We start from the raw sequence: 25914 nt of genomic DNA, 5'->3' as shown, positions 1-25914 counted from the left end.
CATCACTGTCATTGGCTGTTCACAGAATTGAATGTCTACATACTTCAGAATGATCTTTTCTTTAGTCTATCCAAAAACTCATTATGACAAAAGGTAGCAACAAAACCAAACTAAAACTTAAAGGCAACATATTATGCTTTTTTGTGATTTTTTGTTATTTTATACCGTTATAATGTCAGATGTCTGTGTTAATGTCTGGTCAAAGTTCCAAAACTTGAGGTGAACGTATGTAGAAATGTTCCCTGCAAGTCAAAAACCAGGGCTTCAGCCTCCCTTGACACTTCGTTTGCAATGTCACCTTTACTTCCTTGTCATCATGATGTCAGATTGTTCACGCATGCCCACAAACAGCCAATGGAATAGACGGAATAGACTGTATGTTGCCTCTAGTACCACTAGAAGTCCACCAAAGGGCAGCTTCCAGAAGATAACCAATCAGAACAGAGTGAGCTCGTTGGAGGGGGGGCCCTTAAAAAGACAGGAGCTAAAACAGCCTGTTTCAGACAGAGGCTGAATTGAGGGGCTGCATAAAGGGTCAGTATAAGATAAATAAGGAGTTGGGTTTTTTTTCAACTGTAAATCATGTGAAGATATACCAGCTAAATATAGGTCTATAAATATAGACATGATACGTCCCCTTTAAAACTTACTGGAGATTGAAGTTTCTGAATAACAGTGTTTCTTTAATGGCTACCTGACTTTCCACCAGCAGGTGTAAATAATAAACTTGAACTAATTCAGCTATTGTGAGACAGAAATATTCTACAAATCCCTGGATTACATTACATGACAAAATCTTTTAACGTTCAATCCCAACATTTTTAATATATCCATGCATGACTGTTGCAGTATAGTAAGGTTAGGATAAGACGATGTTTGGGGCATGAAAGACTCCAGCATTACCATTAGTTACCCCAGAACTCCACACCCTTATTCACCTTGCTACATGAAGTAAAAGGTGAAATTATCAAAAGGTGAAAAATTCTGCTCTGCTGCTCTGATTTGGTTACACCTTCCTATGAATTCCTCCCTGCACTATGTCCTGCCCCAGCATTAGATTTAAACAGAAAACATTTTAAATGAAATTAGCAAAATACTATCAAATTGTTGTTTAATTGTGATTCTTGAGATAAAATCATTAACACTTTCAGTCGGTTCTTTTAGAGCTTGGTTAGGAAATTTTCTATGAAACATTCAACTTGTTAAGTCCCCATTTTTGTCAGCTTATTAAAAACTACTCTTCTCCATTGTGTCATTTTGGATTGAGGGAATTTTCACTTGTGTGCTCCTTTTTGTATTGTCTACCTGTTTCAATAATTTACTGTGTATAGCTTGCATCAGAGCAAAGAGAGGGGCACAACTGCGCTCAGAGAGGGGTGAAAAACTGCAGCTGCTGAACAGTAGGAAGTTGTCATCTTCGAAAGCTGAGAGCAAAGTGCTGGCATGTCTGAACTCTGAGGGCAATAACAATTTCAATCTGTGATCTTTGCAGAAATGACAGGTTGTCAGGTTTGAACTCAGTACGTGTGTGTGTGTCTGTGTGTGCAAAGGTAGAGATATATTTTTGATGTTGTTTCACTGTCCTCGGGTTTATAGCTGTTATAAAAAAAAAAACTGACAAATTGCAAGTGAGGTGCTGGATGTTGCAAGGAAATGTGATGGAAAGGGAAGGAAATCTGCCTTCCTGCTCCACACAGACACATACAGCAAAGCAGTTCACCATCTAGTTAGTCAGTCAACAGCTAGAATGATGCTATACAGACAGACCTAAAGACATCTGATGAAAGTTATTTACCTGAATCAGTTTTCCACCTACAGCTTGTTGCCTCAGTGCTCTTTCATCATTGTGTCATTTCATAAGAAGAATGCTGACAGCTTCGAGCCTCTGGCGGAGCAAAGGAGACATGTGGATCTGCTGTGGATGACAGCAGGAGAAGAAATGAAAAACTGTAGATAAAGAAAACACAGAGACTTGTCAACACACAAAAGCTGGGACAAAGAAAACAGAGTGTATACTGTTATACACAGAAACATTTGTTCAGTGTTTGTTCTAGGAGTGCTAGCATTGATTCCTACATGCTTTAATGCTGATTGCTTATAATATTAGCGGTGAAGCAAATTCAGACACACAGGAAGTTTAAAGATCTCCTCCAGACATGTTTTAAGATGTATATAAAATGTTCTACTTTGACTAATAATGTGTGTCTGGTATATCTTGTTAAAATCCTTAAAATGACATCTACTCCTTCTCCCAGAATCTATTAATATGCAAATATATTTCATCTCAGAAGTTTAGCTGCTGGACACAAGATGTGTCCTACGTCACTGTAAAGTCCATTCTCAGTGTATGTGTACTGAAGGCTTCAAGTTTCCACTTCACACTTGTGTAAATTGAACCAGACTTGGTATCCAAACTATTTTTGATGTCACAAATCATGCTCGTAGGCCTGCCCCTTAAAATTGGATTTTCAATGAGCACAGAGTAACTTTCCACTTTCAGCAGATGAATGTGAAAACATTCAGCTGAAGGAACAACAAGAAAAACACATTTTTGAGTGAATGGGGACTTTAAAGCAAAACATCATCTGCATAGAGAAATGTAAAGCTAATAAATGTCATGCAATGTTTTTATGTTTCCAGGAGGTACAGCGTCCAGGCAGAAGGGCTTTCGGGGTTGTATTCGCTCTCTGCAGCTGAACGGCGTCACCCTGGACCTGGAGGAGAGGGCGAAGATCACGCCCGGGGTTCGACCCGGCTGCCCGGGTCACTGCAGGAGCTACGGCTCGCTCTGCCAGAACCAGGGCCGCTGTGTGGAGAGAGCCAGTGGCTTCCACTGTGACTGTGGCCTGTCAGCCTTCACTGGAGTCTTCTGCCACAGAGGTACACACAGTATACGTAACAGCTGCAATGATTAGTCAGTAAATCAATTCAATATTTTGATAATTGGCCGATTGTTTTCTTAATTTTTAAGCAAAAATGCCAAAAATTTGGAGGTTTTGGCTTCTCAGATTAGAGGATTTGAAGCTTTTTTGTGTCATATACGATAGTGAACTGAATATCTTTGGGTTCTGGACTGCTAATCAGACAAAACAAGACATTTGAAGATGTTGCTTTGGGTTTTAAAAAATAGGCATTTTTCATTATTTTCTGACATTTTATAGACAGAACAATTAATCAATTAATCAAGAAGTACATACTTCAAAGAAAAGCAAGTCTTACCATTGAATTTCTTCATGTTGACAAATGTTTTCTTTGCTCACTTAGGAAGTTATTTTACAGGTAGTTTTGTTTTAAATAAATCTTGAATTTGGAAGGAAAATTTGTGACTTTCCTCTCACTTTCATGGCTTTGCAGACCCATAGTGCAGAATGTCACACTCTGTAAAACATGTTTAAGTTCTGTGGACAAAGTCTTAATAAAGCAGAAGACATTTAAAGAGTTTATTCCATCATATATTGCCCTTTAACTCAAAATTAATGGTGCCATCTGCCTTGACCTCTCAGTAGGAGACCTGTCTAACCACTTTACTACATGCTATACAGTGTCACATTATGTCTTCATTCTCTCCCCTCTGCTTTACATTTACTCTAGTTGGCTCATATATCTCATCAGCCAAGGTCAGAGCTGTGTGATGTTACGTGTCTGCTTGTGGTTCCTTTAAGAGGAGAATGAAAGACTAAACACAGGAATTTCCCTGAGAGTCCTTCACTCTGCAAATCAACCCTGAACATAGGATGTGAATAAAAAGTACTGAAGATAAACATAGAGGTAGAGATAAGAATAAACAGTATACTTACAGTACTTGCAATATTTACGGCCATGTGTAGGTATTTTGCTTCTGTCTAAAGATATATAGGATCTATATCATTCCAGAGAACCTTTCACTGCTTTTACTACACTTAACACTCATCAAGTAATACTTAGCTACCGTGTGACATCAAAGGTTTGATGCAAATTGTTTCTGTTTGATGTGTTGGAGGCTATATTCGTCATCCTTTGATGTGAAATTCATTACAGTAAGAAATGCGTCATCACATTGACCTTTACGCCTGAGTTCAATAACTTTAGCAATTTTAAGAGACCTCTTCCCACCAACTATTGGTATCAACTCTACTTATCTGCATCTATGTCAGCTGGTCGAGGCACAGAGAGTGTAATGTTTTCGTGAGCTAGTGCATAGATCTAGCTGCGTTTAACGAGTTAAGCTCTGTTTCCTGACGACTTTAAACGTTGCTTCCTATAATTAGTATTTAGTATACTGGTATTTTGACAACAGCTTTGTGTTCTCTGCCAATCTCATTAAGTAACACAAAGTTGTTGGGACACTGTACATATTTTATTGAGCTTAAACAGGCCTGAGCTATTTATTATAATATTGACACAGAGTTGGAAGTTACTGTATATATATATGACTTACACTCTGCCAGGGAAACAATTATTCTCATCCTGATGATATTGAGCAAGAATCCTACTGGAGGAAAAAACAAAAGAGCTGGTGCAAAGTGAAATAAATGGTGTTTGTGCAGGTGGAAGAGTCAATGGATTCAACTTCCAAGAAATCTATCAATAAAACAAATCCAAAGTAATAAAAGACTTTGCTGCTATTAGGGCTGTGAATCACTGCGGCATTAGAATAACAAGGTTTGAACACACGTTTAATGCTGTACATGCAATATAATACAATAAATGTGCTAATTATCATGTCTGTGAAGACGTGTTCATTCATCTATCAGGATTGTAAGAACTATGAGGCTGATGATTTTGATTCTGTTGTTTTGGATTGCGTTAAAATATTGTTATTAACAGTGTTCACATCATTTTGTCCCCTCTCTATAAATGTAATGTATATTCTGTCGCATTAAACATTCAGCTGACCATTCATAGATTAGGGGATCATATAAATACTATGTAAGCTCTGTGGTTGATAACCTGATATAGAACAGAGTCTGTTATTGAAACATCAGACTCAGATGTATTAAGAAACTGATCCCATCCATCCCCCTGAAAGCTCCTCAGTATATCAAAAAAAATATCAAAAAGTCTTCATAAACCAAGAATTAGTTTAATTTTGGGCCCATAGAGCATGTGCATTAATGTCATTTGTACCATTTATACACACACATATGAATGGTAATGAAAATTATACTGATAAAACTCTTTGTGATTTCAGAATTTCAACCATTAGGTTCTATAGAAATTAAAGTCTCAAAGAGAAGAGGTGGGCTAAAAGTTAGAGAAGCAGGCTTGTGACTGGAAGGTCGCTGGTTTGACCCTCTGGTCCCAAATCACAGACTGGCAGAATAAATCTGAGTGGGGAAAGTGAAAGAACACCCCGTGCCCAACCCTCATTGCAACCACTAATAAGAGTTAAGTGCCCTTGGAGCAGGTCCACCAATCTCTCCTGTGAAGCTGCTCAGTGGTCTCGAGATCACACTGAGGTTGTGAGATCTGGGACCGAGGGCCTTCCCGCAGAAAAGAGCACAGTGAAGCCTCCAGGTCAAAATTAAGCTTTCAAAAGCTCTGTAAATTTTCTTCTCTGTTTTCCAGTTGTTTTGTTGGCAACTTTTGTGTTCGTGTGTTAACTGTTTGGATTTGGCTTTGTACCTTGTTTTGATTGTAATTGCATTTGGATTCCCAGCCAAAGCACAGATTTGATGAGTGGCAGGTTGGCCTGCTCTTACAAAGGTTTTTCTCTAACCAGATGTTCACATATTCAGTCCCTCCAATAGCCACTGTGTTAGTCAACAGCTAAGCATCCTGTCCAGTTACCCTTAATCAAGATTTCCTGCTCATTTTAAGGGGGGGCTTTCATACGTAATCATTTGGTACAGTTCAATGAACTCTGGTGCATTTGCTCGTGTTGTTCGGATCATTTAGGCTGGTGTGAAACCTGTCAGTTAAGACCACCTGAAAAGGTTTTGTTCCTGATCTAACTGTGGTGCTGTTTATTTGTTGTGTGAGAGAGCATCTCAAGTCATTGTGAATACTGTAAGAGGAAATGTGAAATCCCTAAAATGTAGATGTAAAGGCACTTTAAAAACAAGAAAAAAAACATTCTCATCTTGATAAAAAAAAAAAAAAATCACAGGCAGAACTCTTCTTCTGAAAATATCAAAAAGTCTTCATTTATCTCTCAAGGATCAAAAGGTTTGGAGTCTTTGTAGTCTTGCATAAGTCAAAGGCCAAAAATGAAAGATTTTTTAAAGCTGTAGTTTTTGGTAGACAGAGCCTTGGATATCTTGATATTTGTTTGGCCAGCATGGGTCCCAATGTTTTCATAGAACAACTTGTTTTTATATATCTTGCAAAATCAGCTTTCCTTATTCCAATTTTGGCAAATAAAAGCCCGCAGTAAGCATCTCTGTGGTTTGTCCCCCTTACTCCAGAGGTGTCTGCCAGCTTCAAGTCGGGAACGTCCGTCAGCTACACCTTTAAGGAGCCCTACGAGTTAAGCAGGAACAGCAGCGCCCTGCCGTCCTCCATCTACTCTGACATGACCTTGAGAGGAGAGAACATCTCCCTGAGCTTCAGGACGAACCAGAGTCCGGCTCTGCTGTTTTACATCAGCTCCTACTACAGAGAATACCTGGCCCTGCTCATCAACAAGCACGGTGAGGAGGACGCGGCCAAGGCTTTTATTATGAAGGAGTTTGTTTGTTTGGCTTGTGTTCAAGTTTGAGGTGGAGTTTCTAATTTTCACTAAAATCGTCTTATCCACCTTGACTTCTCTTTCCTGCAGCTTTTATTTATATATTTTTAACAAGATTGCACAAGCTTGAGATTGTGTATTGCTTTTTATATATATAAAAAAAAACCTCCTTAATCTTTTTCATCCTTTTCCTTACTCCTCTACTTCAGGTCATTCAGCCCATTCAGAGGTTGAGTGTCCTCTATTATTCATGAAAAGCTTCTTATAAGCCTCTCTTCCTCCTTCCCTGCCTTTTTCCCCGAGCCTTCATTCACCCACTTTACATCTTTTTTTAACTCTAACTCCCCTCATCTAGACCCATCCCTCATTTACCCGTTCATTACATGTCTTTTCCTCTCCTTCTTTTTCTACTAAGTTTTTTCCTCTTTTTTTTACCCTTTTTAAGTAGTTTTGTCCACTTCTTCAAACCAGAAATGATCTTATCAAGACATTTTCCTTTTGGCTACTCTTTGTCTCCCGCCCTCAACTTTTTCCAATTACTTGACTCTCCTTTTGTCTCCTCCCAGCCTCTCATCTTAACTCTCCTCTTCCTCTCATCCTCGCTCCTGTCATCTTCTCCCAATATCGACCTTTCTTCCTTTTCCTGCTCCCTCCCTCTCTCTGCTCTGCTCTGCTCTCCAGCTTTACTAGATCTATCAGGATCTGTCAGATCTTTCCTTTCTCTGAATTCACCCCGTCAGCTTCTACCGCCTTTTAATCCATCCAGCCGAGCCGGCTATTATGTTTTATCTCGGGCTGAAAAAAAAAAAAGAGTTCACTGGTCTTATCACTGAGACCTGATGAGTGATGCTGAGGGAATAAGAGTTTCGTGGGCGGCTAATGGGTGGCAGGTCAGTGAGCTACTAAATAATAATAAAAGAAAAACTTGCTGATGTGTTTTTATAAACTTCTGGATCAAATAATTATGTTGTTAATGATGTCGTTGTTAAGTATGTTAATTATGTCAGACAGCAGGGCGTTAAGGTTTCTTGCTGACCGTGGAGTCGTCAGGTAAATGCACTTATACTGAAGTGTCCAGTTAAATCTCTCAGAGCTTCCTCTTGTTCAGCTTATTTCTTATTTCTTTTCCCCTCTGCTGCAGTTACAACTCCTCAGCCCAAACACAGACATTTTTGCCTTAAGACCCATAAATTTATTGTCAGAAACAGCTAGAATTACAACAAATAATAATTCCTTATTTGTATATACACGTTTGTTAGAAAATAGATAGTGAATAAATAGTGAATCACAATAGTGTAATATTCTTTATGGGATTAATACTTGATTGAAATGATAATATATGTTATTATGTATGCATCTGAAGGACCATGTATTATTTCTTATCCTTCTGTTTCATCGTTAAAGCCCATAGACATCACTTGGCTTTCATTCAATCCGCACTTAAAGCTCTTAATATTTGGAAAGTAATTAGATTTTGGGTTGCGTGGGAATTGATTGATATTGATAGGGAATTAGCTCTAATCCTCTTAATATGGAAAGCTTTATTAATTCAGATACTCATCATTCAGATGCATCACTGAAGTGAAAAATAAAGCAAAGATTAGAAGAGAGGACTGGGATGTTTTCATCAAGAGAAAAAGTTTCAGTTGGAAAAACTTCTGTGTGTGTGTGTGTTTGTGTGGGTGAAGATAAGCTGGAGGTGAGATACAAGCTGGACAGCAGCAGAGAAGCTGAAGTGTTGAGGAGCAGAGTGAGGAGCCTGGCCAATGGACAGCTACACACTGTGACCATCAGGAGACTGACAGACTCTGTGTCTGTGCAGGTAATACACCCAACATACACTGTAATCATAATTTACACCATGTTGCTACAGAGAGTTGGATGAACTCACAATACCGTGTTTCAGGAGATTTGCCTGAAAAGTATGGAAGTATATAGACGACAAAATATTTGAGAGCACAAAACTAATTCTGAGCACTATTCAGTCTGCAAATTAACATTTTAGAGTGTGCAGGAAAAGATTTGTATGAGCAGAATTAGATTTGTGTGCAAACTAGGACACAATTGTAAATGTAATTTAAGATGATTTAAGCCTGCAAAAGGAATCGTGTAACCACATTTGAACAATCAATAAGGCTTCGCTCTCTCATAATTACCAAAGCTATTCACTCTCACTTTTGGCAAATCTGAGCCGCCTGAGCTAAAACTCAAATTGAGAGGAGAGTGCAATCAATTTGACCTGGAAGTGTCATCCTGTTATACTCCTGCTTCTGCTTTCCAAATAAAAGCTGGAGACAAAGAGCAATGTTTTCATTCATTTAAAAATCTAAATATGTTGATCGTTATTGTTGATTTAGGGCTACCGTATATGCAGGGTATCCGACGTGCTCTCATCGTACAGACTCAAAAATCATTGACAAGTACCCCCTTGTGCTCAGCTTGTGCCAAAATACCTGGAGAAATGGGGAGAGTTTGTGTATAATTTAATATCATTTTAATCAATAAAAGAGGAAGGAACAAACAGAGTCTTGTCTCGACAGGACTGTGTTGTTTCTCTCAGCGATAATAAAACCCCAGTGATTACAGAAGAGCTACGGCAGGGCAGTGGGGACAAACTACACATTAGAAGAGAGCTTCAGATGAAATATGAAGCATCTTAATCTTATCTGGATCTACTGAATCTCTTATCTTGTTAACAACAGCCTCAGATGATATATAAGGTAAACTTCATCTAACCAGGACCCAGCAGCCTGAATGTCTGTATAATTATCAGCACCCTGAGATGAAATACAAGGTGACCTCGTCTTGCATGGGTGCAGCCTCCTGATTCACTGTGTTGTGAGGCTTCAGTGAAATATGAGGTGAATCTCATCTTGCCTGTTTCCATCATCTTGAATCATTATATTGTTAGCAACATACTCCGGGGACATCAGGTGAACCTCAACAAGAGTTTCACTGTGTCGTTTCTTGATGGCCAGCAGCCTCGCTGTCTCAAAGCCACATATTATTGTCTCCAAACTAGTCACAGAAGTGGACAGTATCATGTCATCTCCCCTGAGCAGATGTCCCATTGAAAAATGACTCACTGAAGCCTAAATCACTCTGGGCAACCAATACACTGTGTCCTCTGCACTGTTATCAGAGAGGCCAGAGTCCAGTGTTTCCCTCTGAGGGTTTCTTGTTTATCTCACAGCATGCTCCAGTTAGTCCACTCGGTTCATACTCTGGAGGACAAACACTCCTAATATAAAATGAATCATATCAATTGGAAGCAAAGAAAACTTTAGACCTGGAGTTTATCTTTCAATACCAGCAGAACGTGCCTGTCATCATTATTTTTGGCTTTCAACCATTTATAATGATTTTGGTAACATGGTTAATTGCTGATTGCTAGCAAATTTACACCAATAAAGAACAATGTCAACTAAGGTGGGTCCTGTGTTGATCTCAAATGACGTGGACCATTTTAAGACCATTATTATTTCAGTTTTGTGCTTATGTGGTACATATGAATAATATAAAGTTGCGGTTTATCAAATTACCACATATTAATTGACATGCAGAAACCTTGGGGCCATGCCAGCATCAGTTCTGGGTGGGCCAGAGTTTGCCCTGTTGCACCTGTAACCAATTGCAACTAGAGGTCAACAAATACTTTAACAGATTTTCAGGTGGTGTTAAGTTTGTCTTTAAGAAATTTAAATCACCTCTCTTAAGACACACTAATTTCACTTTTAGGAAGCAGTCTGTGATTATTATATTTGCTACAACCATCCAGTGCATCTGTACGGACATAAACTGTGGCTAGGTAGTAACCAGACTGACCGTTTTTCCTTGTGTCTCTGTTCATGACGAGCAATTTTTTCAACTTCAGTGAAGAGGGATCTGATAATGATTGTGCGGACATGTATTTTCTTCAGTTTGGACCACCTTGAACGTAACCCACGTTTACCCAAGTCCACTTGTGCCACTTTAAGCTAAGTCTTAAAACATCTGGTGTGTATGAGATGAGGAGGAGCAGATTGCCCATTAATCACAGCTCTTCATGTCCACATGTTGAAGTGTCTATAAGCAAGATGATGAACCTGATAGCCAGGTCAGCGATTTGTGTAGGTAAATGGGTAAATGAGAGACTATGATCTGTTTCTATTTGTTTTGTACACACCACTCAAAAAACCACAGAATCGCATGACACAAAATGTAATTCTGACAGAAACAAAACAGACATTCACAAAATCACCCCCATCAGATTTAAAGAGTGTGCCTTAACTGTTATTTTAATGAGGTTTTCAAGTCAAGTGATACCTCATTGCATTTAAAACTCCTACTCACAAAGTCAAAGTCAACTAAAAAGTAAAAATGTTATCCCAAAATAAAGTATCTCCTCAGGCGTTGGTGTTACATTGCCTTTAAATGCTGAAGTTTAGTTGGAAACTTCAGTTTTGGCCCCGATTAGCTTTCCTCTCCACGGCCATATGGCGAGGCTTCTCTGTGGAGCAGCCCTCATTAAAATAATCTCCAGTGGAGAATTTCACCCCAGATGACTGAATGTTTTTCACTGAAAGTATGGACTCTGTCGCTCATTTCTCCCACCGAGCTGGTGAGATGAAACATAAAGGGAAAGCTGAACAGTGTGGCAGAAATTCAATTATAAACGGATGTCGTTCCAAATTCAGATATCCACAGTTTTTAAACTTCTGCCCTGATAAAATAATGGCTTGCACAAAAGTAAAACTACTGAGTCATTTCAAATTTACAAACTGTTTTTATTCCATTTGTCTAGTGAGGCAACAAGAACGGTTTTCCCACAATTAGTAAAAAGAAAATTTACTGGTTCTTTCAGATCGACCAAAATGCCAGAGAAGACTTCAACCTGACATCTGATGGAGAATTCAACGCCATCAAGTCGCTGGTGTTGGGCAAAGTGCATGGTAAGTGAGGAGGCAGTAAAAGCAGAGACAAGGCCTCTTAAGTTAGAGAGCACTCAGACTCCCACTCATTTGAATAACAGCTTTGAAGTATTTGGCCTCATCTGACACTTAAACTGCACTTTCTTCTGAAAATCTGAAGAAATAAATGTAGATGTTATTAATAAAATGAAAATATTATTTTGTTTTATCATACAGAGTGCTTAGTTGCTCTGAGTTGAGGTGTAAACAGAAAAGTACTTTAGCTCAAAGTGAAGTTGGATCTGACCGCACAATTTGTTACTTGTTGTGTTATATTTCATTAGTCGGGCTTGTATGTACATATTTATCAAAACTGGACCTTTCAGTTACGTCACATTTTCTTTAGCCACCAAATTATGCTGTCAGTTATTACAGATGGGTGAGAAAAGAAAAAAATACATTAAGTGTCTTATTAAGCATTGAGCCACCACAAGTTGCTAGAAAAGCTTTAATGGGTTTTGCTGGTATAAAATATAAGTCTACAACTCTACTGGAACAATGAACTTGGAAATGAAAGTGGAAAGTTTCTCTGTGTTCACCTTAAATCTGAGTTTAAGGCGTGTACCTATGAGCATGATTTGTGACATCACAAATAATATGGAAGTCAATCGTGGTCCAGTATGCAACTTGCACAAGTGTGATGTGGAAACTTGAAGCCTCCAGTGCACAAACACTGAGAGCAGACTTTACAGTGAAAAAGGAGACATCCAGCAGTTTTTTAGACTTCTTTTCCCAGAATCTATGAATATTTGCAGATTTTTTTAATGAGGAAGAAAAAATAGATGATCAATAATTTTTAATAAGGTAATTGAACTTTTTTGTGGATAAAAGACGGACACAAATTATTATTCAATGCAGAGTATTTTTATATGTCTCAAGGGGATCTTTAAAATAGACTTTGCATAGAAAACGAGTAAACATGCAAAGTTTAAAATATAGTAAAACACATGCAACAGACATTTTTTCAAATCCAGGATAGGGCTGCGATATTTGACCTAACATCTACATCACGATAAATTGTTGATAATTTACCTTTATAACAACGAATGTATTCACCAGCTCTCTTAGTAGTATTAACTCAATCCTAATTAATTACAACATGACCAGTTAAAGATTCTGGACTTCTGGACTAAACTGCAAGCATAACATCTTTTGTCCAGCCCAAATTCAGGAAGTTAGACTGTTTGGTCAAACCTCTATCTGCCTTCCCACACAGTCTCCTCCTTGCTCACTTTACAGAAGTGAACATGAGTCCATTTAATGAATGTTTTATTGCAAAGTGTCATGAACTCTGAGTCTTGTAGTACCATGTTTTATCCATTTAGCTGTGTAGTCCTGGAAAGGGATACAGTAATTGGCTCGGTCATGACTTATTCAGAGACAGACTGAGATATAAGCGGTTAATAACATGAGAGGCTGAGGGCCTGCAGACTGCAGTCGCCACTGCAACAGCAATGTCAAATTTAAATGAAAACATGCTATTAGTATAAACTTGAATCAGCTTTTTAAAATAGCTTTCATCAGTAGCATCCATCACAATATCACACATTACCAGGCAAGAAAATTATGAATTTTAATTCTTTAATATACCCAGGAAAGTGTCTTTTTTTATTTCTGCAAGGTTCTTGGCACACTGGTGTGTTTTATTCAAGTGGCTCTTAACTAGCATTTTAAGACAAGCGGCAGTGTGTTGTTATGTGCTACTGCAAATTTTGTATTTTCAGACAGATACATTACAATAGTTTGTCAGTATGTTATGTTGAGTTTGAACTTAATATATAAAGATAAACTGGTTATTATTCTGTTTTCATGGATATGATGCAGTTTGTTTATGTCTGTGGAAAGCCTTTAACCAACCTTGGAGAATTTTAATTGGACTTGACACAAGCAAGCATGAATATGTGTCATGATTGTATTTTATATTAGTTTTTCTTTTGATTAAATTAAAAAGAGACTTTGACTGTCACATGCTGTAATTGAAGCATTGGGGGCCTTTCTGCTCTATCAGTACTTAAAAAAATGTAATTACTTGGCATTTTTAGGCATGAAAATGGTCAAAATTGTCATCAGTTGCTTCATTCCAAAACATAGTTTTTGGTTTTGGCTTTCAAATATCCATATCTGGTGAAAACAAATTTTACATTTTATTTTATGGGAACAAAGTTTCATAATGAAAGTAAATAAATCTAAATTGTAAGTCACATGAACATCACATATTTGATGGTGTAGCTAATACACATTCTCCAAGATCTTTTTTCTTTTTGGATGTAAAGCTCCAGCATGTTGTAACTCAGTGCAGTGTAGCGCAGTGTGTTTTAACCCCGTCATGTCAGCATGACCAGTCCTCCCCTCTGTCAAACTAGAGGAGACAGAGAGTCAGACCAGGATCAGAAAAAACAGCAGGGAAGTGGATTTTCTGTCGTTCCCTGCCGACCCTGTCATCCATCAGCCTAACTAATGGACCCGGAAGGAATACAGAGAGACAGAGAGGGGGGGAGCGAAGTGATGGAGTGACGTGTTTTAGCTGAGCAGAGCTTTCAGGATGCAGTCATGTTTCCTGATGCCTGCACACTGCTTCAGCTGCTCTCATCAACTTGCAGATGTGTCCTGGTAAAACCACAGTCACCTCTCAGTCATCTGAGCAGACACTGATGCAGCTGATTAGAGTGGAAATTTTGGCTTTCACAGCTGCTGTTTACACCGCTGTGAAGGAGTGGAGGTGAATGATGAAGGGATTTAAGTCAGTAAAATGAACAGATAAGGGACGAGAGCGCACATCTGTCTTGTGGCGTGATAGATGCAGACTGGAAGCTGAATCCCTGACAGTCTGTCTGCTGTAATGAGTTTGTGTGCATCTGTATGTATGGCATTCTTTCAAATTGAAAGACAAATTAGCATTATGAATACCAGAGGTGTGGACTCAAGGCACAAACTTGATGACTTTAGACTTGACAAAATCAAAAAAGACTTGCAACTCGACTTGTACTTTAACACCAATGACTTGTGACTTCACTTGGACTTGATCCTTTTGACTTTAAAATACTTGATACCTTCCCCCAAGCCCAAAGATTAAGTATGTCATTTAAAAAGTGTGCAAATCAATTCATTTCCCTTCATTTCCTGAATCAACTAACATTAACGCTATTCATTCCCAGCAAGTCGACACTTAATGCCCAAGATCCACTATGTTTGAAACAATCCGACAGCATCCAATCAAGTTACAGGATGGAAACATGAAGAACTAACACTGAGTGCAAGTTGGAAAAAATGAAATGATCAAAGATAATTTCACTAGCACAAAAAAACGATATGGTGGTCAACAAAGGAGGAAATTGCAATATGCGAAACGTGTGGGTTGAAAATTAAAGACGGAGACGCAACAACTTCCAACTTTGTTCGACATTTGAAGTTGCACAAAGAACGGTAAGTCTAGGCTAATATTAACATAGTTAGCGAGTGAATGCTTGACTAACGTTAGCTTAACAGCTAAGTAACTAGCTAGTTAAATCAATGAGGCTGGAAACTCACTGTTACATTGCATATGTCACACCCTGCCTGGACTTGGTGTGTTTTTTGGTCTTTTTATGTTCTTGTGTTCTTTGGGGTCTCCTGGTTTGCACTTCTGTTTAGTCCTTCGGGTCATATGGGTTTGCTATAGATTGCATCAGCTCAAAATAAATACATGTAAAAAGCTAATATTAAATGGTAGATTGTTCCTGTTAAACAGATGGTTCTCATTTCCTACCTGTGCCCAAAAGATATTGTCCCATAGCAACGTTCCCCCCTCACTCATCCCACAGTACACATTTCCACAATACCATTTTGTTCCTGGTAGCTGAGCTCCTGCATATGCAGAGTCTGGAGGTGTCACCTAAACTTTCAAGTATCATTGAAGAGGGAACGCAATATCTGCCTGCTATTCTCAGAAGTGCTCAATCTACCCAGTATTTGTCCTCACCTTCAAGATCTAGAGGACCCTGGTTATTCACCATCATGCAACAGCAGGACCATATCTGATTTACTGTGCTTAGTTGAGGGGAACTGGTTAATCCCAAATGTGGTACTCCTTTATCCACCTAATCGCTCATTCAACGAGAATATGGAATCTGGATATGGCCTGGGTACTCTCGGTTTCCTCTCTGCTGAACTGGCTTTGGAGCTTGAAAGGTGGAATGATCAATTTGGCTCCAACATCCTCCAACAGCCCTGGAATGAGGAAGCCCTTGTCTGCCGTGATCTCATCCCCTGGCTCCAGTAACTCCAAGATTCCTGACTGCCTTGTCAACTCCTTGTCAGAGATTGAGCCAGTGAATAATTTGGAAGCAAAAGTGATTGCACCACAGGGTGCGACTCCAATTAAAGCCTTGAAGGTAGTGTAGCTCTTGTAGGTGGAAGTGAAGGGTAATTGCCTCTGGGCTCTCACATCTCAACTCTGTGCAGTCAACAATGACCCTCAGATTTGGGCTGTACTGCTGGAATTTCACAGATATTGTTCATCTCACCTGCTCCCACGTCATCCAGATTTGAACGGATCTCAATACAAAGCACAAGTAATTGGACTGTGTGATTAAAACCCAACTCACTGTGGAAGTGCTCACTCCAAATATCTCTGCCAAAACTTTCTCCCTAAGGCCAGCAGCAATATCCAGACAAAACATGAAAAACTCATCAACAAGCAGTTTATGTCTGGGGTTTGGCCTAATGACCTCTTTCTCTACTGTGACAATTCCAATCCCCCATGTTTGGATGAGAACCTTGTGAAATACCTGAAGTCTTCATCACACAGACAACATCTATCTAGTAGGAATCCAGAGAGAGTAAAGCATGACACCAGTTCATACAATTCCTGTATTTTTTCCAGTGCCTCAACAAGTGCACCTAATTAAATAAAAACAAAGAGTAAAAAAAACATGAATATTTTGTGTTAATAAACATTTTTATATATAGAAGCTCAAAGTTATAAATCTTACATAGTTCACTGTCAGTCCAATTAGCAACTTGAGACAATCCAGACAACATTTTGGGTAATCTCTATAAACAGATATATGCATATGAATGTAGATACATTCACAAAAAGCTAATTCGGTTCTGAGATTGCATTTTGGCCAATGCATTCTGCCTCTTTTGCTCTCTACACAAACTGTTTTACCTGTATACAACCAAAGCCCATTCAAACGCGATTGGTCAATACTACTGGGACTACAAAGGAAACCAGAACGTTTCTGATACCAAAATCTAGTCCTGTTGCCTACAGATTCTGCATTCATATGCATATATCTGTTTATAGAGATTAAGCTATTGTTGATAAGTATTGTATAGTTTGTTTGCTCTTAACTACGGTTGGTGGCTAGTTGAACTTTTCATCTTTTTCAGGAGTTAAATGCCGTCACATACCATTATTAAATAGTGGAAAAGTAATGTTAGGACATTCATCTTACTAACATGTATAAATTGTCAACCCTAGCTTGACTACTAACATCATAACTTCTAGCATATGCTAGATGCTACTTAATATTGCAAATATAAGGTTGTCAACCACTTCTTTTTGCTCTTTGCTGTGTCTGGCGTGGTTTATTTTCTCCCCAGTTATTCCACATAAATCTGGAAAGGACATGAATAAATACAGCAAGACAGGACAGAAACATACAAAATTAATTCTGTTGTGGTACTGGTTAACAGTGCCTTAGTTCAGTCGCGTTTGTTTTAATAAACTTGTTTTAAAAAATAAATACAAATTTTAAAAAGCATTCATGATTTGTAATTTTAATATATTATTTATTATTATGTTAAAATCGCATCACATTTGGTGAAGAGCCCATTTGAACTTATTTAGGACTTGAAACACAAAGTTTAGGACTTGGGACTCACCAGTCTTGACTTAGGACTTGACTTGGGACTTGATTTAGGACTTGAGTGCAAAGACTTGAGACTTACTTGTGACTTGCAAAACAATGACTTCGTCCCACCTCTGATGGATACTGAACTGATGCCAGTTTGTGTCCTTACTCAATATAATTAATGAATGCACATGTGAGAGTCTTACTAATGTCCCACAATGAGGGAAAACAGGGGAATCTGCAGCCGAGTCAGTGGGCCTGTTCGTGTACGTCATGAACACGTTTTGAGTTAAGCTAAGGTGGCAGGTAGGCGTTTCAGTTACAGTAGAAACGTCATACCTATCCCAAAGACTTGAGCAAAACACTGAAAGGGAGTGTAATTGCTTCAAGATAACGGTAAGACTTGCCAGTATGTGAATATGTGGATGATTTTGTCATTTCTCTTCAATCCTCATGTGTAGATGATAATCAGATTGCACTGTATGTGCATCTGCAAGTACATGCTGCCTTTCAGTGCATGACAGTTAACACAAAAATAGTTACAACTGCCTAAACATATGTCACCGCTCGCATGCAAACATCTGTAATGGATTTTTTTTTTTTTTTGTATATCAAGTATATAAGTCTGACAGAATAACGGCACTAATATTCAGGGATAATGTATTACTAGCATTGAGCTTCTCCTCTGTGCTGTTGGGATGCTATTCCATAGCACAATAACCTCTACTAGGAAGATATCGAGACTCTATTTAGTAACAAATACACTGTAATAGAACTATTTCACTCTAGTGAATGGACCATAAGGATTGTGTTTTCTGTTTTCAGCTTTTTTCTAGATATGTTTACACAAGTACTGTATTTAAGGTAGCTGAACTTTACTTTACTTTTCTGCTACTTTATACATCTACTGCACTACATTGCAGAGGGAAATATTGTACTTTTTACTCCACTACATTTATTTAAAAACTTCTCTTACAAGTTACTTTGCAGAGTAAGATTAACAATATATAATCAACATAAATTATTTATTATTATAAGTTAAGATATATAGGTTATTTAGGTTAAGATATTAAAGTAAAGTTATCACCAATGGGTTTTAAGTTTGTATCATGCTGAGAAAAATGTGATGAAATGATGAAATTAGAAAGCAGAAAAAAGTTCAGGGTAGTATTTGAATGTACTTTTCAAATTTTGTAATTTGCATCTCTTTCATGCAGTGTAAAATATTGTTATAAACCTTCTCTCTCTTCAGATTCTGATGAGATGGATCCAGACCTGGCCAGGTTGGCATCTCTTGGTTTTACTGGCTGTCTGTCAGTGGTCCACTTTAATTCGATCAGCCCTCTGAAAGCTGCTCTGCTCCACCCGGACACCAGCCCTGTCGTCATCACCGGACCACTGGTCCAGTCCAACTGTGGCTCCTCAGCTTCGGCCAATCCCTACGCAGCTGAGAACACACACCACCTGTCAGGTAAAAAAGGAGGTGCTCCTCATGTCCAAAAGTGTCCTTGAGAAAGACACTAAACCCCAAGTTTAGTTGTGTGAGTGTTCACTAACCAGGGTTAAGTGTGCAGTTCTGTAAACCAAGAGCAAGGAGCAAATGTCACGTAATATTTCAGAAGTGAGGTTCATCTTGTGTTTTGACAGTTTATTTGTAGCATGGAGACTTCTAAATAGCTGTACCTGCATATAAACCTAGAAATCACAAAGCAAAACAAATAACACACATCACATATTGAATTTTAAGAAGCACCTTAAAGAGTTGGAGGTACACCACTGTATGTAGAAGCTCTGGACGACAAGCAAAACACAGTTAAAGGATAAGGTTGCTGATTTTCAAAACTTTTCTTATTATCAACAAATCTTGTGTGCTGTACCTATCATAACCTCTTGAATTTGTACTAAAGTTATTTACAACTTACAACGTAGTACAACAAGCTAGCACAGCTTTGTAAACAGAACCATGTTCCCGCACATGCTCAGTGGTGTCTATCTACTCTCCGTACACTGAAAATGTGATCACTGTTATTAGTCTTTGAAGCCATTTCTAAACAAACCACTGCGCCCAAACTCCTCATGATGAAAAAAACACATTACCCAGTGCAACAGTGTGGCTCATTGACGTGTTTTTAATAGCTTTTGGACAACAACGGAGGTCTACGGCACAGAGCAATAAGATATATCAGTCTTTGGATACACACACACAATACTTGTTAGTAGATCAGTTCATTGTTGGTTTGGCTCTGCACATGAGATTTGTTGACAATAAGAAAAAAATAGAAAATTGCTGTAGCCATATCCTTTACAAAGCATCTTAAAAAGTCAACGAATGTAGAGGCTCAGAACTGGACAACAAGCTAAATAAAACACAGTTAAGCATTAAAGAAGAGGCCGCAGTCAATGCAGCTGACAGAGACAACAACTGAGCGGTGTTGTATACCAGACTGGGAGAGTATGTTTGGCTTAACTTGTCAAGCCAGAAGCCCTTACTAGTAGTAATAGTATGCCAAGCTACACTGCTCTACTCATTCAGACTATTTTTTTCTGCAGCACTTTACTAACTAGACAAATTGAGCAATGACAAACATTTTGCAATACAATAGGCTGTTTTTGTTGCAATACCTAATAATGATAAAAACAAGAATATGTGTCTCTTAGGACAGATGTTAAAACATGGTGTGGTTAATGGAACATACAGTCACACAGAGAAGCACTTACCCCACACAGCAAGGAAGTTTTTGATGATATTGCCTAATTACCACTGATAAAATTATACTTAAAGTTGATTACCATCCAGTAAAGTCACACAAAGCCGTGCTACCACAAGATATTCCAAATTTTATCTGCTCTTCGCAGTACTGTATGTGTAGGGTAGCATGCATCTCTTGTTGTCTTTCCATTTCTGTGTGGATGAAAGCTGTTCCTCCAGCTCATAAGGGGCTCATTATTCACATACATGATAACTCCTTGTTTTTGGAGACTAATGACAGTGTGATCAATGCTTTAATTAATTTGGACCACAGAGGGGAGTGTCCTTTGGGATTTCTTCCTCTGGGTTCGTTCTTATCCAGTTACTGTTGCTTTATTAGAGTCCTTTGGAGAGCTGCTGCTGTATTCCCTTCCTGCTCTGAATACTATTTTGATCTTGTCTCTCCTATCTGATTTGTTTATTTTTGTAATTTTTCCTCTTTCCTTATTTTTCCTCTCATCACACTCTCTACTACTGTACTTCCCACATGTTTTTGGTGTCTTTTGGTTTTTCATTTGGGCTTTTTATTGGCTTTTTCTCCCCTTCTACCTTCCTCATCTCCTCCTCACCCTTCTTCCTCTGCTGTAGACCAGTCGGGTTCAGTGGGTTCAGGTCAACCTCTAGTCAATGCCATCAGGACTGACTCGGCTCTGATTGGAGGTACTGAACTTTTTCACCATATTTCACCGCTCTGGAACATCTTGTTTCACCTTGTTTCACTGGTATAAAACCAGGATCTTTGTGTTTTTCAAGTCAAGTCAGCACCTGAGTTTAGGTGAACAAAGTCGTGGACAGATGTTGAGTTTCGGGAGTAAAGTGATGTGCCAGACAAGAGTCCATTTAAAACTCATTTAAAACTTTGTTGCTCTGCCAGCACAGATTGATTCAAAGTGAAGACTGAAAAGGTTCAATCTATAATCGTGTAGATAGAAAAGGTGAGACCCAGCTAAAAGTCATTTGAAACTGTCCATTAAACTGGCCTGACTCTGTTTCAGTGCACAGAGGGCAGTTCACCTCATTAAACCTATGCAGAAATGGCTTGCTGATGGGAAAACTTTTTCACTGTTATCTTAAAATGCATGCTCACTTTGTAATGTAGTATTAAATAGATTTCTGCACTATATTGGAGTTCTATTGAAATTCAACCTGTTCTCATACTCTCAAATGTGCTCAACAGAGCAGAAGGACCCAATAGATTCAAAAGATTGAAAATGCTGTTTAATGTACTTGAAAGTTAGATTAGTAAGATAATCAAAACATTAGGAAATAAAATGGCAGTACCATGGAAGAACAGCTGATTTTGGAGCAGTTTCTTTAAGTCTTTGAAGCATTCACGAATATTGAAATTTGAAGAGATGATTATCTGATGTCTTAGCCTTTTTAAATCTTGAAATTCATCTCCCTTGCAGGTGTAATAGCAGTGGTCATCTTTGTGATTGTGACTGGCCTGGCAATAACTGCCAGATTCCTCTACCAGAGAAAAGAGACGTATCGAAACCAGGAGGTGAAGGGAGTGAAACAGGAGGACAGCCAAGATTTCCCTTTCAACAACCAGACTGACTCCCAGAATGCCTCCAGCGAAAATCCAAAGGAGTACTTCATTTAACCGGAGGCAATGATGATCTGATTAACTCGTGGTTTTTGGAGCCGAGGGGGCAGGAAGGGGTGTCCTGCTATGCCTCAGGACTTTACACTGCACTCTGAGCCACTCAGAGACTTTCCTGTCAGAAGTGGCTCCACAGCATGTGGAAGGCAAAAAAGAACAATTCACGTAGTGTTGTCTTTCTGTTGCTTTACTGTAAATTATGAATATACTGATACAAACACACAGGCAACAGTGTTGGACTTGCAGTTTAAGGTGTTGATATCCTTGTTTTAATTGTAAATATTCAAAAATGTACATGTTGAATTAATGTCTTTGTAAGAATTTCTGGCTAATGTCACTTTGTCATATTGAATTGTTGGAAATAGTGGAGATATCCGTATTTTTCATGGAATATGGGAGTGGAAAATGTGAAGCTACGCCCTTTTGTGGTTTGGTTTCTTCTAGAGTGAGATGGGTATCTAGAGACTGACTTTTTGCCCCCCGAAAGTTCAGGTCAGTGGTTTTGATCACATGGTTTCACTCACGTTTTACAAGGTCACCACGCTAACCCTCCAGAGATATTTTACAGTTCCTCTTCCTCCATCCCTCCTACTTTCTCTGTAGGTCTCTGCTAAGTTGCAGTTTTATCATCTTCTGTCTGAGGATATATAGATTTTTCTTTCACCATATTGCAAATTCACATGAGCTTAGTCATGGATTTATAACTTTTATGAGATGTGTACAGCAATTAACCCATCCAATGGTCAATCACATGCATGATTAAGTAATGTACAAACCAAGCAGAGTTAATAAACATTTTTAAAGTTTAGCTCGAAGCTGCTGAGGAGAGAATTATGAGAGAACATCAGGAAGAAAGCTGTAACGACTAACCTTTTACTCCCATAGTTATGCAAATCATCACAAAAAGTTAAACCAGAACTGCATACATATCGGAAGCTACAAAGGGTTGATCTTAAGTGGCCTCTCTTATGTAATGCAGCATGGGAAATCCTTTGTGATAACATTTCATGTGAAATTCAAGCAGTTTCTCCCTCAGGTAGAAACTCTGCCACCAGAGTGCGACTTCTTCCCTTCCCATGGTTCAAATGATTCAACCAACTTTGTTCTAGTGAAACGAGGCTCCTAGTCTGTAGTCTGGATTCATTTATAACAACTTATGTATGTGAATGATTGTATGAAGGTTTCCTTATTTCTGAGCCATAATCAGAGCAGTGGTGGACTGACGAGGGCAGTTGGTTTATTTCTTTTTTCTTTTCTAAACATGGAGGCACAGAATCTGAAACCCATCCATGAATCTTGATCTTTTCTAGACCTCTATCGTGTGTGGTTCCATCAAAAGTCTTTACATCCAAACTTAAAAGGTTTCTACTCCCTACCGTATGGCGCCTGCTGGGAGATACTTCTTCCAGCTCTCTACAATGTATCTGAAAAGTGAAACTTTCAGCACTGACAGACTCTGTAACACTGTGGCTGTCTGTCATCTCATTCACTGCACGCAGAGACAGTTAATGTGTTTTTGAAATGCTAATCAGCTTCGGTCTGACAGGTGGATTGTGACTCGTTTGAAAGCAGAGAGATGATCGAAATGAGAAAGATAATTTCAGAGACAGTTTCAAGCAGACATGGATGTAATGAAAACAAATCTGATGTTAACACTTGAAAATGAAGCAAATCTCTCCATGTGTTAATTCAGCTGATAGAGGGAAGACGTGAAGCAGAAAGGGGATCGACAGCAGCTGTTTATCAAACACACACCACTGTCTCTCAGCGGGACCCTAAAGCACAGATGGGATTTTAATGAGAAAAGTTGCCAAAACTTCAAAGTACATCTTTAAACTTCATCTCTTTGTGTATTCTTATTTTATCACCTCACAACAAGTGAAAAGCTGACAGAGGGCATTGTTCTCTGCTGTGTCTCTGTTGGCGTTAACAAGTACTCATCCACCGCTGTGCAACAATCCTGCAGCAGCCGCTCACTCCTGAGACACTGAAGAGTAAAGCTGAACAGGTAACAGATGCCAGTGCACACGGGTCATCAAATTTCTGCCCTACAAAGGAAGTGGGTGGTCACTAACTCAGCAAATCTGAAATGACACATTATCTTTACTTTCCTCGTCTCCTGACAAAATTCTGCTTGATACAGACGTGAAGAAAACATTGTTTAAAAGCATGTGTGGGTACGATGATGTTTCACTTCTGAAACAAAAGAAATACATACAGTATGTTACAGTTGTTTACCTTTGTGGGGCATAAGTGGGGCACAAAAGTACCTGTCATTTGACTCAGTTATCTTACCATTAAACTAAAATAAAATAAAACTGTAAAAAAATATATATACACACATATATATATATATATGGAAAACCAAACTTTAAATTGTAAAATCTTCAGGCTCAAGCCATAGTGACAGATTACCAATACCTGTCAAACCATGATCATTATACAGAAGAACAGCATTGTTACAGCTACGGATTTGAGTTTGCGTACATGCACCTGTACACTTCAAACCATATTCAACCTAAAATTGAGGAATCCAATTTTCACTGACAGTGGTTTGGTTTCTTTTCTGGCAAGATGTGTAGTTAAGCTGAACATCTCTCAGTGTAACTATGATAATGTAATGGTACTTACAGTAATATTGGTGATTGGTGAATAACAGTGATGTCAATGAGTTTGAGTGACATGTCATGAAAACATCCAGAAGATTTGATCCATATTCTGGTTTGGTTACAGAAAAAAATACTGTTTGATGACAATAAAAAAAATGTTTTTACAAAAATTGATTATGATTTTCATTTGCCTTACCCCCAAAGAAGATATACCCTAAAACAACTGAAAAAGTCTCCCCATCCACACAGATGCATGTTTCTCCATTAAAATCATCAAAATTATAATTACACAAATACACTATGACTCATTTTATCACATTTTTTTTTCTTTGGTACAATAATTTGCTCTTCACTAAAATGTTGAGATCAGTAGTCTCTGTGCTATAAGAAACATCTGACAATATCCAACTTGCAAGTTTTTTTTTCTTTATAAAGAAAAGTCTTGCATCTACAAATTATTGAGCTGTGTGGTTCCTCAGATGAATGAAACTGACATACAGCAAGAGTTTACCCCTCAACAGCGAGCATAATTAACTTGTACTTAGCTCTTCATTGTTGCTCCCTCTCAGCTTAGCATAAGCACATGGCATTTCTGATGGCTGTTAACATCCTGCAGTCCAGAGATGAAGAAAATGTGTGAAGCTATGAAGCACCCAGGAGCAGAGGATGCCAAAGTGATTCGCTCTGAAGAGCCACTTAGCTTCTCTGCCTGTTTAAACATTCACACGCCGGAGGTTACAAGCTGATTCAACTGCCTAAGATCAGTGAACCCTGCTCAATTCATTTAAATCTCCTCTTATTGGTTGTGATCAGAAACAAGATGCGAAGCTGATGACTGACATCCTTGGTATCATTAATGATATCAAAGACTCAGTGAAGAAACCTCAAACATTATAAGGATCATCTAATCTCTCCTGCCAACTATGATAAATGTGATAAATGCTCTCTCATCTTTAGGCAGTGCAGTATACAATTAAAGTGTTTGATTAGGATGAGAAATACCACAGGGATACAGCACAGTCTCTTGCACTCTGCTGCCAGCTGATTTAAAGCGTTGAGTTGTGGAAACAGAACTCACACTGTTGTTTTACTTGGTTTCACCATTTGTACTCTTAAGGTGGCTTGAAAAGTTTGTAGTTTCATCATTCATCATAAAAAGCGCCGACCGTAAGCTGCAACTCTGGGTTTCAAACCAGCTCCAATGCAAAACAATGGGTGATGTCACACCTTGCTACGTCCACTTCTATGTTCTATGCTCTGGACTGACCTTGGAGCTTTGAGGGCAGTTTATTTTGCTGGGTTTTTGTTGTTTGTTTGGTTTTTTTTACACTAAATATTCCTAACTGGAGGTTCCACTCACTTTCTTCCAGAGATTTCAGCCACAACATCGTTATCATCAAGTGAGCTACTTATGGAACTTTTTAATTTTCACTAAGCACAATTAATGGACAAGTGGATGATGAAGGATTTCAGAAGTTTCTACAGACATTTAGATTTTCTGAGGTGAAAATTTGT

The 25914-nt window shown here is 38.6% G+C and overlaps 1 protein-coding gene across 1 annotated transcript in view; it reads left to right on the top strand.

Moving 5' to 3' along the window:
- Window positions 1–22652, top strand: part of LOC121909245 (contactin-associated protein-like 4) — a 120613-nt gene extending 97961 nt beyond the window's left edge. The window contains exons 18-24 of the mRNA XM_042429710.1: window positions 2641–2880; window positions 6387–6611; window positions 8338–8471; window positions 11493–11580; window positions 18688–18906; window positions 20773–20844; window positions 21594–22652. Of these exons, the coding sequence (XP_042285644.1) occupies window positions 2641–2880; window positions 6387–6611; window positions 8338–8471; window positions 11493–11580; window positions 18688–18906; window positions 20773–20844; window positions 21594–21790 (1175 nt within the window). The 3' untranslated portion in view covers window positions 21791–22652. The remainder of the gene's footprint in view (window positions 1–2640; window positions 2881–6386; window positions 6612–8337; window positions 8472–11492; window positions 11581–18687; window positions 18907–20772; window positions 20845–21593) is intronic.
- The last annotated feature ends 3262 nt before the right edge of the window (window positions 22653–25914 follow it).

Source organism: Thunnus maccoyii, chromosome 12 (assembly GCF_910596095.1).
Source record: "Thunnus maccoyii chromosome 12, fThuMac1.1, whole genome shotgun sequence".
NCBI lineage: Eukaryota > Metazoa > Chordata > Actinopteri > Scombriformes > Scombridae > Thunnus > Thunnus maccoyii.
Note: the sequence above shows the minus strand (reverse complement) of the source record. Positions and strands in the feature narration are given on the sequence as shown.